Genomic DNA, 14,391 nt, shown 5'->3' with positions numbered 1-14,391 from the left:
AGGCTCCCGCCGCGGGGCGCCTGCGCAGAGGGACTGGCTCCGTCCGGCGCTCCTCGGTTCCCGTGCGGGAGGACTACCCATCCCGACGTGCGCTTCTCTGCCTCGTCTTCTTCCTGTCAACGCTCGCGTTGTATGATGGGATTCACGGACTCCCCCCCCATGAACTTTCGTTTACATTAGAGAGGCGCGAAAGGACTCCATTTCCCGTCAGGCCATGCGGCCGCCACGCCTGCGCACCATCCCGGAGAGGCGGGAAAGGCACGGAATGAAGCAGGGTCAATGAGGCGACTCCGCGGAGAGCCAGTAGAGGCGCCGACTCGGGGCCAAGAGTGGATGGCGCCCCTCGCGGCCTAGAGGTCCCGCGCCGACCGAGGGCTCCCGGATTCGGAGCGGGAGAACCTCCTCCCCCCCGTGCCCGTCATCATGTTGGTGCCGCTGGCGAAGCTGTCCTGTCCGGGTGAGCCGGGACCCTAGGGGAGGAGGAGGAGGAGGAGGAAGCGCGGGGAAAGAAAAGAGGCGGATGCCCAGCTCGGGCGCCCCCCCAAAAAAACTAGGGCAAAGGTCATGCCAGCCTTTGTGGTTCCCGGGCTGGTTACTCAGGGGAGGGCTGACATCTGGGGCAAAGGTAAAGGGCGGAGGGGGAGACGGGTCATGCGGCTGACCCCCCGCACTGAGCTCCCCGAGCCCCCGGCACGAAGCCCCGAAGAAAACGTTTTATGGGAATAAAAGTATTACAACGTGTCCAAGAGCGTGTGTGTATAGAAAAAAAGTTTTTCTTCTAATAAAAGTGCTGTATATAAAATTGAGGGAGTGTTGGTGTGTGTTGATTCCTAACCTGGGACTTGAAGAATAAAGGTGTGTGTCGTGTGGGTGTGTGTGAAGGTGTAACCGGGAGTTGAAGAAAGTTTTTCTAATACTAAGAAAGACTTGCTTGAACGTGCGTGTATTCTAATGTGTACTGATTCCTGACTTGGAATTGGGGCAAGAAAAGGTTTTCGTATAATGAAAAAAAGTGTTATACAATTTAAAAATCAAAAGTTCATTGCTTGTTGGGGGGGTTTTTTCCCCCTCTGTTGAAATTACTTTAATTAGATTACCTTTCATTTCATCCACCCTTATGGTTTCACCCGGGTACAGAACTCCTGGTGTGCAAAGGGTCCTACCCCAGTGTTGGTAACTTCATGTAGACGTTTGTCTCGGAGATAGAGAGAGGTTAGTAGGATTTGCCCTGGTCGGTAGAACTGGTATGCGTAAGAGAAGTCTTCTTGACTCCAAGCTATGCCTCTATCTCTGACAGGAGGCAGTATCTTTTTGAATAGCTCACTTGCAGGTTCTTCTTGGACATTAGTTTTTATGGCCCTACAGTTGAGGCCTACCAACTCACTAAACCACAGAGTGTATCAGACAATTCTCTGTGACCAGAGGTTATAACAGATCAGCACTGATAAGGGAGTTTCCTATACTGATAACATTTCTGATACCAGAAAAAGAATAAAGAAAACCTGCCTCTTCTGTAAACTGTCCCATTTCTACTTAGGAGGTCCTCATCCTCCTAGTCATCCAGGTTCATAGCTTTGAAATCAATCTTGACTCTTCCTCTGCCTTAACCTCAGTGACCAAGTCCTGCTATTGGTTAACTTCCAGTTTGTTTCTCTTCAATTCTCCAACACAACTTCCAAAGTAACTTTCCTAAGGCATAGGTTTGTCCATGTAACTTCCCTGTTCAAAACTCCTCAGTGTCTCCTCCTTACCTCTAAGTGTGTCATATTAGGGAGATTAGAGAGATTGATTACTCAACGGAGTTTAATTTAGTTCTCTGTGAAAAGTTCAGATATATCCTACTACCAATTGCTTCAGGCTCTTTGCATAAGAATTTTTGATCAGATTGCATATAATCCTAAACTCTTGCCAGAGAATTGGAAAACATAGGTCCTAGCTTTATCACTGATGGCTTACATTGGAATAAATTATTTAATATCTTTATATACCTGTAAAATGAAATTTATATCTATTTTTACTTGCCTTGTTAAGGGTAATTTAAAATATGTTTGAAAATGCTCAATTGTTCATTTTCCTAAAATTTAATTTTCATTATCTTCTCCATTACCATGAGCAGAGAAATTGATCTTCGACTTCTGATATTATATTTACAGGTCATATTTGAGAAATCTGACATTTTACATTTTTATATTGTCATATAAGTCAAGATAATGGTCAGAAAGGGCCACAGGATTACTTTGCCTCTCTAATCCAGTCTTTGCTCTCAGAAAACCCAAACACAAAATTAAAAGTCTGATATATCTGGACAAAAGAAATTATAGTGACGAAGTTACATGTAGGAATAAGCCTGCTTAGGCAGCCCTATCTCCCTAGCTAATATGCAGACTTTTGTAATATTGCAGTTGCAAGAAATTTCAGAACCTATCAATACCTAGCCTAGTCATATTACAAATTCTGTCTAGAACATTCTCAATCTCTGATCATCTAACCTCAGAAGACCTCCACTGAGGAGTTCAGAGTGTCATCTTCCACATATATGTACATTCATTTACCCCTTTCATGCCATCCCCTACAATCAGCAACCTACTCTGATTTTGGATAACTGACTTAAGTTTTTCCCTAATCAATATCTACTTTCTTATATTTTCTTCCTTTTCCACTGTGATGGTATGCTGACGATAAAGAAGTAGGAGTGCTACGTGTTTTGAGATTATGAACATTATTCGAGATCTGCTAAAGAGAACATGATAAAAAAAAAACTGGTGGAGTTAGAATCACAGGACCTGGATTCAAATGCCATCTCTGTTACTTATAATCTGTGTAATTTAATTATTCTGGCAACATTTTCCTTGTATTTAAAAGGCTTTGACCCAAGTAACAAAATGATTCTTAAATGAATGATCTCATGACCCTAATTCAATATGATCCATTTAGCCAAAGCCTCTTCGCATGACAACCCTTTCATATCTTTAAATATTGCCCTTCTGGTTCCTCCAAACTTTTTCTTTTTCAAACATTTATCATTTGTTCATCATAGGACAATATGTTATACAGTGAATTGAATAGTTAAGAAGATTGGTCCTTTCACCTTGGTTAAAATGCTAACTTTGATACTAACTTAGCTGAGTGACCCCAAAAGTGTTAAGATGAGAAAAGTACAGATCACAACGTATCTACATTATGCATTCTCATCTAATATTATGCATTCTCTGTCATGTTCTTCCATAGATTCTTCACAAAGGATTTACCTAATTTGCTGGAAGCCTTCCTTCTAGTTTTTTTGGATTTTTGGTTTGAATTTTGTGGTTATCAATCAGCATTTGGTAGAAGAACACTTGATCAGGAAAGATTTGGGTTCAAATTCAGCGTCTGATATGATCTTTGTGACTCTGAGCAAATCTTTATTAAAATGATAAATTTGTAGATTGGTCCTTATTGTGTGTCAGCAGTTTTTAGACTGAGCATTAATTCAATTACTGGTTCTCTAAATTTGAGATCACTCTGAAAACTGAAAAGTTGATACACTTCTAAAGAATCTGAAATGTGTGCATACTAACATTCTAGCTGTTAAAAAAACACAAACCCAAGATATGAGGTCAATTTTTGCCTAGCATTCAGCACCCTCTATAATATGATTCCAGTTTGTCTTTCTAGATTTTGTTTTAGCCTGTTCACTGTATCTCTAGAATGGTGTGTAGAATAGTTTGATTAGAAAAATAGTGATAATTAATAGAATTGTAGAATGTTAAAGCTGGAAGAAGCTTTAATGAACCCCTGGCCCAATTCCTTTATTTTATAATAAGGGACTGATATTAAAGAAATGAGATTTGACCCAGATAACCCAATGAGTCTGTGGGATTTGAACCCAGACTCCCCCATTTCTTTGTGCCCTACTGATTCACAGGGATTTGCCATGAAAATTAAATTATAAAAGTCATGCACTTGATTTTTATGCAGCACATCAATGCCTACATGCCCTAAAAAAACTCAGGAAGGATTGTCTGCTACATCCTGGTGCTGCAAGATGGGCTTCAGCTTCAGTGGTGCCTCGTATCACCACGCACTATACAATCTGTCCTCGGGAGAAAGACAGTCGATGGGAAGGTAAGAAAGAAGTGTCAGAAAATTGTGGCAAATTTTTCTGGGTTAAGTCAGTGTGAAAATACTAATGATGGGACAATTTCAAAGGAATGACATCTCTTTTTTTATTTTTTTCATATCTCTTTTTTTAAGAAGTGACATCTCTTTTTCACATGATAATTCGAAATGTTTACATTTTTTTATTCAGTATCTAAATTGTACTTCTGCCAGTTACATTCTTAGATACTAATCTGTAGATTACATTTAGGTACAGTATATATGAAGTTTCAAAGCTAAGACTTGATTAACCAGGGATAATAAAATCACCACTATTCCAGGATTTTAGGGAACTACAGTGTTAGACTTACTATAGATTTTGTATTTAATTTAGAATGTGTTAAGCAAGTAATAATATCTAATTCTTTTTTTTAACCTCTTTTAAAGGGGTGAACATGGAAAGATTTGCAGAAGAAGCTGATGTAGTGATAGTTGGTGGAGGCCCTGCTGGTCTCTCTGCAGCTATTCGTCTAAAACAGTTGGCTGCTAAACATGAAAAAGAAATTCGAGTATGTCTAGTGGAAAAGGCTGCTCAGATAGGAGCACATACTCTCTCTGGTGCTTGTCTTGAACCATCTGCTTTTGAAGAACTCTTCCCAGACTGGAAAGAGAAAGGGGTATGTACAACTATTGGTTGTTGTTTTTTTAAATCATTTTCATTCCAAATATTTGTTTAAGTACTTTTAATTTTAAGAAGTTTTCTCAGAGAATAACTATGAACATTTTGAGTGAATAAAGGGAAAACTTGAATTTAAATCTTTAAGTATTAAGGTTATAATTTTGAGGTTTTTATTTTTAATTTAATTTAGTATTTTCTGCATATTTTGCAAGATTTATGACATAACCTATCTTGAAAGTTGAGCCATTTGTATTGAAAAAAATTACAGGATTTCCATTAATTTTTATTATGTAATAATCTTTGTTTCTTCTTAGAATCTTTATAAACTTGAAATAATGCTTCCAACCCAGAGAGGCCAACTTGAATTTTGAAAATAAATATATATAGCTCCTCTCCCAGTCTTTCTTCCTTTTCCATCCTTTTTTCACCCTTTCTATAACTTCCCCCTCTCCTTACCTTTTTCTCTCAGTCTATATCACCCATCCCTCTTCCCCCATATCACCAGAAAGTTGGCTAGTAGGAGATATTTTTTTCAGCCACAGGAACTCAAGAAGGGCGGTGTTTTAAAGAACATTGAGAAGGCAGCTGGGTGGCACAGTGGATAGAGCACCAGCCCTGGAGTCAGGAGTATCTAAGTTCAAATCTGGCCTCAGACGCTTAATAATTGCCTAGTGATGTGACTTTGGGCAAGTCCCTTAACCCCATTTCCTTAGATAAATAATTTTTTTAATTAAAAAAAAACCTTGAAAGAAGTTCCCACAGTAAGAAAATCATGGATTTTTTGAAGTACTCACGATGTAAAACCTCACATAGACTAGAACAAATTGATATCTGATTGGTTAGAATCTGTCCTTGTCTCTGCCAAAAATTCTGCTAGTTTGACTTTGGGCATCACACTTCCATACATATTTCTTAATTTGTAAGGGTGATGTGTGTGACTGCCCTACCTCACAAGATGGTAACATATGTAACCTTATTCTGAGACAGAACTAGGTAGCATGGGAAAATACTTAGGAAAAAAGTAAAATATGTATATCATCCTTATGCTTTTCATATTGAGCACCTTGGATCTAAAATTCTTCGTTCCTATTTTCTGTTTTCTAACTGAAATACATATTTTTAGGTTGTTACCAATTCTAGTATAAAAACAATGGTTGTTCTTCACCAATCTCTTAGTTTGTTGATTTTTTTTGCTTTTTTCTCTTTTTCATGTTTAGTAGCCAAGGTTTTCTGTTATTTTTGTAATATAAATTCTAAAACAGAGATCCATCATCACCTATAATAATATAAAACCTGTTTATCCCCAAAAAGTGATGAAAAAGGAATATGGTATTTTTGTTTTAAACTTGAAATATTTTTGTGAATAATGTTTTATATTTTCTTCTTTCTTGATATATAGGCTCCACTTACTACTCCTGTAACAGAAGATAGATTTGGAATTTTAACAGAGAAATTTAGAATTCCTGTGCCAATCCTTCCAGGTAAGGAGTGAAAAATGCTGAGCACTGAGTAAGATGATAGGAAAGTAGAAATGAAATATAAGTATTGTAACTGCATAGGATAATTTACTTTAGAAAATCCATTGCCGTAATTTGATTTTTATTTCAATATAAGAACAAATCTAAGAATGAAATATTGTAAGCATTTTTGAAGAAGTTAGCCAACACATGAGTAGCTATAAATAAAATATATGTGCTTCTTCTTTCCCTGTGTATTGCTCCCAGTTAAAATTTTCTTCCATTACCTCTTGGTGGTAAGGAAGAAACCCTGGATTGTCAAAGTCATAAATTCTGATAGCACCTACCAAATTGTAAGATCTTCAATGGCAAGTTATATACGTGTCATCTGAGGACCAGCTGGGCTAAATTTTTTAAGTTTCTTTTATTTCAAATTTGTCAAACACAAATATTGTCATATTAAAAAGAATAGGAAAAATAGTACTATATATGAAACTCAAATCTCATATACTGCTTTTTTTTTGCTAAATTCAGCATACTAATTCTGTTCCCTCTAAACATTCTTTTCTTCGGATATTTTTTTTAAATGTTTCATTAATGCTCTCTCTTTGGTCCTTCAAACCTCCCCTCAAATATTTTTTTAAACTTTCACTTGTAATATAGACAAAGAAAACAAACATATATTAGATATATCTGAAAATATAGAACTTATTTTGCACCTCTAATTCATCACTTTTCTATTAAGAAGGGGTAAATATATTTTGTCCTTAATCCTCTGGAGTCATAATTGATCATTGCATTGTTCAGAGTTCTTAAGTCTTTCAAAGTTGTTTTTTTCGATAGTAATGTAGTCATTGTATGATTCATTCTCCTGGTTCTTCTCACTTCACTTTTCATCAGTTCATACAATTCTTCACAAGTTTCTTTAATTATTTGTCCCCAAAGCCCTCCCTTCTTTCTAACTTTCCTATTAGTGTTGAAGATATCATCCTCCCTGTCCCCTAGACTCGAATCTTGTCATTCTTTCTCACCATATCCAATTAATTTGCCAAATCTTGTCAATTCTATCTTCATAACATCTCTCATATATTCCCCTTTCTTGATTCTGACATGACCACTTGGTGTAGGCCCTCAGTTCTTCATGTCTAAATTCTTGCCATAGTTTTCTGATTGATCCCCCTGCCTCAAGTCTCACCCAACTCCATTCCATTCTCCACTCAGTGGTCAGATTGAGCTTCTTAAAAGACAGGTGTGAACTTAACACTCCCCCCTCAATAAGTTCTTTTTTTTTCTTTTTTTTTTAAGGTTTTTGCAAGGCAAATGGGGTTAAGTGGCTTGCCCAAAGCCACACAGCTAGGTAATTATTAAGTGTCTGAGACGGGATTTGAACCCAGGTACTCCTGACTCCAAGGCTGGTGCTTTATCCACTAGGCCGCCTAGCCACCTCCTCTCAATAAGTTCTAATGGCTCTCCTATTACCTTCAGGAGAAAATATAAAATCCTCTAGTCAGCTTTTAAAGTACTTCATAACCAGAAGAACATTGTAAAGACTAACAACAACATTATGTGATGATCAACTTTGATGATTTTGCTCATCTCAGCAGTTCAAATATCAAAGAGAATTCTACATGTCTTATGTTGGAAAATAGCATCCATACCCAGAGAAGGAATTATGAAGTCCAAATGTAGACCAAAGCTTACTATTTTCAATTTTTAAAATTTCTTTAATGTATTATGCATTTTCACTGGCTGTTCCCATACCTAGATTCTCTCTTCTTATCCCTGTCCCCAAGTTTCCCTGGTTTTTTTATAAGGACCAACTAAAATTCCACCTTCTACAGAAAAACATTTCTCACCCCCCACTTAATGCTAATACCTTCTCTGCTTTGATTATCTACAATTTATCCTATATATTTCTTCTTGTTTGTTTGTGTATTGTCACCCCCATCAGACTGTGAGCTTCTTAAGACCAGGGACTTTTTCTTATTTGTATCCCCCAGTGCTTAGCAGAGTACCTCATTTCTAATAATTGTTTAATATTTGTTGACTTTCCTTTGAATCTGGCCCTTTCATCTTTTCTTAGACTCAGTAATAATCTAACTATTATTAATATATGATAATTTTTTACCATTCCCATAATTAATAAGAATTTTTTTTGTTTCCAAACTTTGCTACATTAAAAAGACTTCTGAATGTCTAATGCCCATAGTGGTTATTTTCCTCATTCTTTTTTCTCATTAGGACAATATCAAGTAGTTGGATTGTTGGATTGAAGTATAAGCACAGTTTTGGGGAAATAGTTCCAAACTGCATTCCAGAATGGTTGAACCAGTTCACAGTTTCACCAACATTAGTCAGTTCCAAAGAAAACTTATTACCAGATGTTTGAGCTTTAAGTGATAATCAGGTGAAACAATGAATGCTATCAATTCATGAATTCCTAAAAGACAGAGGAGCTGTGATCTACATTTGTAGAGAGAAATCCATACAATGATAAAGCATGAATCCTTAGTGTATTGAAGAACATACTAAACTCGAATATTTATTATTTAATGTTTATTTTAAGAATGATTTTTAAATATATTATCTAAGAGCATGTATTCTGTATTTGTAGGTCTTCCAATGACTAATCATGGAAATTATATTGTGCGCTTAGGCCATTTGGTTAGTTGGATGGGCCAGCAAGCAGAAGAGCTTGGTGTTGAAGTATACCCAGGCTATGCAGCTGCAGAGGTAATGAAATATTCTACTATCCTAATGAGAGATTCATTTTTATTTCAAAATTTTTACTTTAGTAAGATGTATGCATTTGAAGATATTTGTAAAGGAATTATAGTTTTATAGAAAGAAGTAGTAACTAATTTTTTTCTGTCTTTAAAAATAAGGTCCTATATCATGAAGATGGCAGTGTAAAAGGAATTGCTACTAATGATGTAGGCATTCAGAAGGATGGAGCACCAAAGGTAAATTTTTTAATCATAATGGATTTTCAGAAATTGATAAAAAATGTTGAAGGAAATTAAAACAGATGAAAAGCATTTGACATTTGTGAAAAAATTTAATAATGCCATGAACTACGTAAATAGTTAAAAGAATTCTAAAATATAAGTTAACATAAAAATTTTTTCTTGATAAAAAAAAACCAAAAACCTTTAAAATATTGCTTAGGCACTCATGTTTAGAACCATAAAGACTGGAGGTACAAACATGAGAGTATGAAGTTCTCCAAGAGAAGAATAAATAATGAATCAGTTTGTACTTAATCCCTTTCAAAGCTGAATCTCCTATCATTCATACGTTTATATGTGTGTGTGTGTGTGTGTGTGTGTATGTATGTGTATGGTACATATATCTATTTTAAATATTTTAATGTAAAGTCTATAGAAACATTTTGTGTGTATATATATACATATACATGCACACATAATATACATATGTATATATATATGTATATGCTATCCACAAATGGAAATTACAATATTGACAGTGATTACTTTCTCTATGTTCAATTGTGGAATTAAAAAGGTCAGACTGGGGACAGACATTCTTTCCATGCTGTGGCAACCAAAGATTATTTTTTTGATTTCAAGCTATACCTACAACTGATCTAAGAGTTATGATTTTTTACACGCGTAAGACCTTGAGTTGGTTTATGTTTAAACATATTATAGAATAAGAAATACATCATCCACGGAATGAGGACATATTCTACCAACCAAAGTTTTCTGGCAGCCTTCTCCAGAAAAGGCAGCAAGGGTCCTTCCTAGGACAATTTGTATCTCTGCTAGCACAAGGCAGCTTCCACCTTCTGTTTCCAATCTGATCACCTAACCCCACAATAGAGACCTTCCTAAGGCCTTTGACCTCAGGCCTTCCACTTCCTGTTGTCCCTGTCAAAGCAGAGCAGTATTAGTCTCCAATCCTGATCTTCAACTTTCTTTAGGAAGAGGAGTTGCCCCAACCACTGAGCTGTTGAATATTTTCATACCTGGTCATAATCTACACATTTCAGTGATTCTGAAACTATATAAGTAATCATCGCACCTCATTCTCTGTCCCCCACTACCTAGTTTCTTATTTCTATTACCCTCAACCTTCCCATCCCAAAGTTCAAACCAACCACTAACCCACCTCTTCCACTGTGCCCTCTGGAATGCCTATTCCATAGACAACAAACCTCCCTTCATCCTAAATCTTTTCCTTTACCATTCATTACACTCTCTAGCCATTATTGATACTTAGCTGCTGCCTCTCAATGCCAAAGTCTCCTTGGTCATCCTCTCCAGTACTGGCTGATTTCCATCCTTGTCATCAATTATTTGGTTGATGCAAAGAAGTTGGAATGCTCATTGCTCCCCATTGCTGCTTTCAGGTTATCTTGTTACCTCTATCATTCTCCTCTGAGATTTGAGCTATTCATATCTACCACACAATCAAAATCCTGGTTGTCTGTAGATTTTCAGCTCACTTCCTTCTTGGCTCAATGAGTTCAGTACATGGCTCACAAATTTTCTTGCTTCCCTAACTCCTGCCCTTATACTAGAAGACTTCAGCTTTACATATAGACTCTCCCTCATCCTAACAATACCCTAACAACTCAATTTCTTAACTTACTCACTTTCAGTGTCCTGCTCTTACATACAAAGATGACCATGACTTTGATTTGATTTTGCTGTCACTTATAAATGTACCACCTCTATGTTAAAGAATTCTGAAATTACTTTATGTGACCATAATCACCCTCTGCTTCTTTACCAAATGTTACTCTTTGTGTGTACCACAACCTCTACTCCCTCTATTCCTCAGTCCTCTTCTTTGCTGTCTTCCCCCATACTACCCATTTTCTCTCCTTTTCTCCATCATGACCCCTTGTTGAACTAATATAATTCTGTACTGTCCTTTTTTATTGAGTCTCTAGTCTCATTAGCATTCACCAGTTGTGTCTTGCCAAGCCTTAGCCTTGCATCACTCCCGTAGAGAAAGCCATAGGACCATTTGTTATTGGGACCATACAATTTATGTTATACATTCCTAACTAGACCTTCATGGCTATTAGACAGTCCTGCTGTCTACTAGTATGGTTGATAGTGAAGTTTACATTTTTTGGAATTATATTATCTAAAAGTCCCACTTCTATATTTCATCAGGGTGTGAATGAAGGTGGATAATCCTGAGTTCTTGAAAGCTGTGCCACAAAGGACAAAACTACAAAAGCCTGCTGTTAATACTGATATCAGACAGTTTGTACTCCAAGAACCAACCTAGCTAAGGGTTGAGAATATTGCTATATTAGTCTTAGAGAGGCTAATTTTTTGACTAGAGTCTGTTGTTACAAGACTTAAAGGAACTTGCAATTTGCCTTGGAAGAATTATTATCAGTAAAATCATTGATTCTTGAAATGTTTAAAATGTACTTAAAACATAATTTTAAATATTTACCCTAGATTCACAGAATTTTAGAGCTTGAAAGTGGCTTTAAACATCATCTAGTTTAACTCGCTCATTTTACAGACTAGGAAATTAAAGACCAATAAGATTAAGTTCCTTGTCTAAGGTCACACAATCTCCTGACTCCCTGGATGGTGTTTTCCCATTAAAACATATCATGAAAGCCTCTGCTCTCATGTTCTTTGAAGTCTTATCAGGACCTCTTAAGCTTTCTTAGTTCAAAGCCTAAGATCATAGTGTTTGGGAGCTAACAACTAAGTGTTACAGTAGCAAGGTACCATATCGTCATGCTCATTTCAGTTCATGTATAAACCAGTCTCTCCTCATTAGTCCAGCAAATGTCATCCCCAAACCTGGTGCTTGGAAAGAACTTTGGACTGTGGCTGGGTTTGCATGTTTCCCAAATGTCTATTTAATGCTATTTTTTAAAAATTTATTTTTTTAAAAATTCATTTCAAAGAAAATTTCAAATTTTCAAATTAATCCTTTCAAATGTTTGGTCTTAAATGGTTTGGAGGTAGGTAGCTATATTGCTCAATGGATAAAGCACTGTACCAGGAATCAGGAAGACCTGAGTTCAAGTTTGACCTCAAACACTTACTAGCTGTATGACTCTTGGCAAGTTTTATAAAATCTAATAAAACAAGCTGGAGAAGGAAATGGAAAACTACTTCATTATCTTTGCCAAGAAAATCCCAATTGGGGTCACAAAAGAGTAGGAAATTGAACTATTGAAACCATTGAACAACAACCCATGTCTGTTTTCCCCAACCAAATGCATATGGAATGCAAATATTTGAATTGAATGTTTTTCTTTTTAAAAAGATATATGGGGGCGGCTAGGTGGCGCAGTGGATAGAGCACCAACCCTCAAATGCGGCCCCAGACACTTAATAATTACCTAGCTGTGTGGCCTTGGGCAAGCCACTTTAACCCCATTTGCCTTGCAAAAAAAAAAAACCTAAAAAAAAAGATATATGCACACGTATACTTTTTTTTCAATTGATGATTTATTTTTAGTTTTCCAGTTATGTGTTACGAAAGTTTTTCACCATTCATCTACATGTATATGGATATAAAATATGCATATAAATATAAAATATGGATATGGATATTTTAATTCCACCTTCCCTTCCCACCCCTGTTCAGTGGCAAACAGTGAAATGAATATTGTACATACATATTTGTGTTCAACATGTTTACAGATTAATCATTTTTTAGTATGAGGAATTAGGATTAAGGGAAAAGAAATACATAAAAGAAATTTTTTTTAAATGTAGAATTCATTCACATTCACATTCTTTTAAAATTTATTTAAGGCAATGGTGTTAAATGACTTGCCCAAGGTCATCTGTAAATTTTTTTAGTTTTGTTTTGTTTTTCTTCCTCTGGATGGGGATAGCATTGTCCACAGCTGACCTCCTAGGATTGTCCTAGCTCTCTGAACTACCGAGAGGATCTACATCCATTAAGATTGATCAACCCAGGGGTGGCTAGGTGGCACAGTGGCTAGAGCACCAGCCCTGGAGTTAGGAGTACCTGAGTTGAAATCCAGCCTCAGACATTTAATAATTACCTAGCTGTGTGGCCTTGGGCAAGCCACTTAACCCCATTGCCTTGGAAAAAACCTAAAAAAAGGAAAAGATTGATCAATTCACAGTATTGTTATTAGTGTGTACAATTCTCTTGGTTCTGCTTCCCTTGCTCAGCATCAGTTCCTGTAATTCATTCCATGCTTCTCTGGAGTCTGACCATTACACATATATTTTTTTAAAACTTCCTCCCTATTATTAACTTTGGTATTAAAATAATAAGCACAAGTATTTCACTTTGCTAAACTCAACAAAAGGTACATTGATATGCTAACACCAACAATGAAGAAAGCAGCCATCCAATTAATAATTAGGTTAAAAAGAAAGGTATCACCATCTGCCCAGTTTATTGATATAGTCATCTTAAAAGCCAATAGCCAACTGATAAGATTTATAGCAGAGGTAGCCTATGCCAAAGTTCTGTACTTTTTCTAAAGCTCTGATCCCTAATCATAATATTCAAAAGTTATGCTAAACAAAGGACTTAAAAGGTTTTACACAAATTTTCACAAACCAGTTGAGATTATTGGTAGTACATGCATTATTCATTTTACTGATAAGAAAAGTAAACCTCTTAGGGTTGTTGAATGACTTGCCTGGAGTCATATAGCAAGTCTATGCCTCAGTCAGAAGTTAAACCCTAGCAAAAAGAGATTAGCCCTCTTTTCATTCATTTTTGAACTCACAAGAAGCAGTCTTGTAAATGAAATCAGGTTTTTAGACCTGTAAGCATTTTAGGCCAGGTGATAAAGCCAGACATCCTTTCTGCTCCCTCTGTCTTATAATTCCACACAAGGCTGACCCTTCAAGTTAGTAATCTCCTGAATTGGGGATGATGTTGAGTATAGAATTGGTAGATAAAAGCACTAGCAGATAAAAGCGCAAGTAAATGAAAAAGCACATGGCAGAGGAAAGTGGCCCTTGGTTAACCAAGATGGTGCTGGAACTTCACTGTGATTCTTTGACACAGCAGTGAACTCCATTGTTTCTGCATCTCCTCTTGTCTTTCCCAAAACTAGATCTCATCTCCCTTCCAGAAGACCAGCTTCATCTACTGGCCCCACTTTGGAAACTTCTCAACAAAACTAGTTGGACACCTCTTTCCTGTGTGTTGTACAAATCTAATCTCATGAAGTGA

General features: G+C 36.6%; 1 protein-coding gene across 1 annotated transcript in view; it reads left to right on the top strand.

Moving 5' to 3' along the window:
* Nucleotides 1-54: 54 nt before the first annotated feature.
* The window catches only part of ETFDH (electron transfer flavoprotein dehydrogenase), a 34,593-nt gene continuing 20,256 nt past the window's right edge, over nt 55-14,391 (top strand). Inside the window, exons 1-6 of the mRNA XM_074229051.1 lie at nt 55-457; nt 3,958-4,104; nt 4,525-4,754; nt 6,156-6,237; nt 8,828-8,946; nt 9,099-9,176. Of these exons, the coding sequence (XP_074085152.1) occupies nt 424-457; nt 3,958-4,104; nt 4,525-4,754; nt 6,156-6,237; nt 8,828-8,946; nt 9,099-9,176 (690 nt within the window). The 5' untranslated portion in view covers nt 55-423. The remainder of the gene's footprint in view (nt 458-3,957; nt 4,105-4,524; nt 4,755-6,155; nt 6,238-8,827; nt 8,947-9,098; nt 9,177-14,391) is intronic.

This window comes from Macrotis lagotis, chromosome 3, assembly GCF_037893015.1.
Source record: "Macrotis lagotis isolate mMagLag1 chromosome 3, bilby.v1.9.chrom.fasta, whole genome shotgun sequence".
NCBI classification, from domain to species: Eukaryota; Metazoa; Chordata; class Mammalia; order Peramelemorphia; family Peramelidae; genus Macrotis; species Macrotis lagotis.
This window is presented reverse-complemented; position numbering and strand designations above follow the sequence as displayed.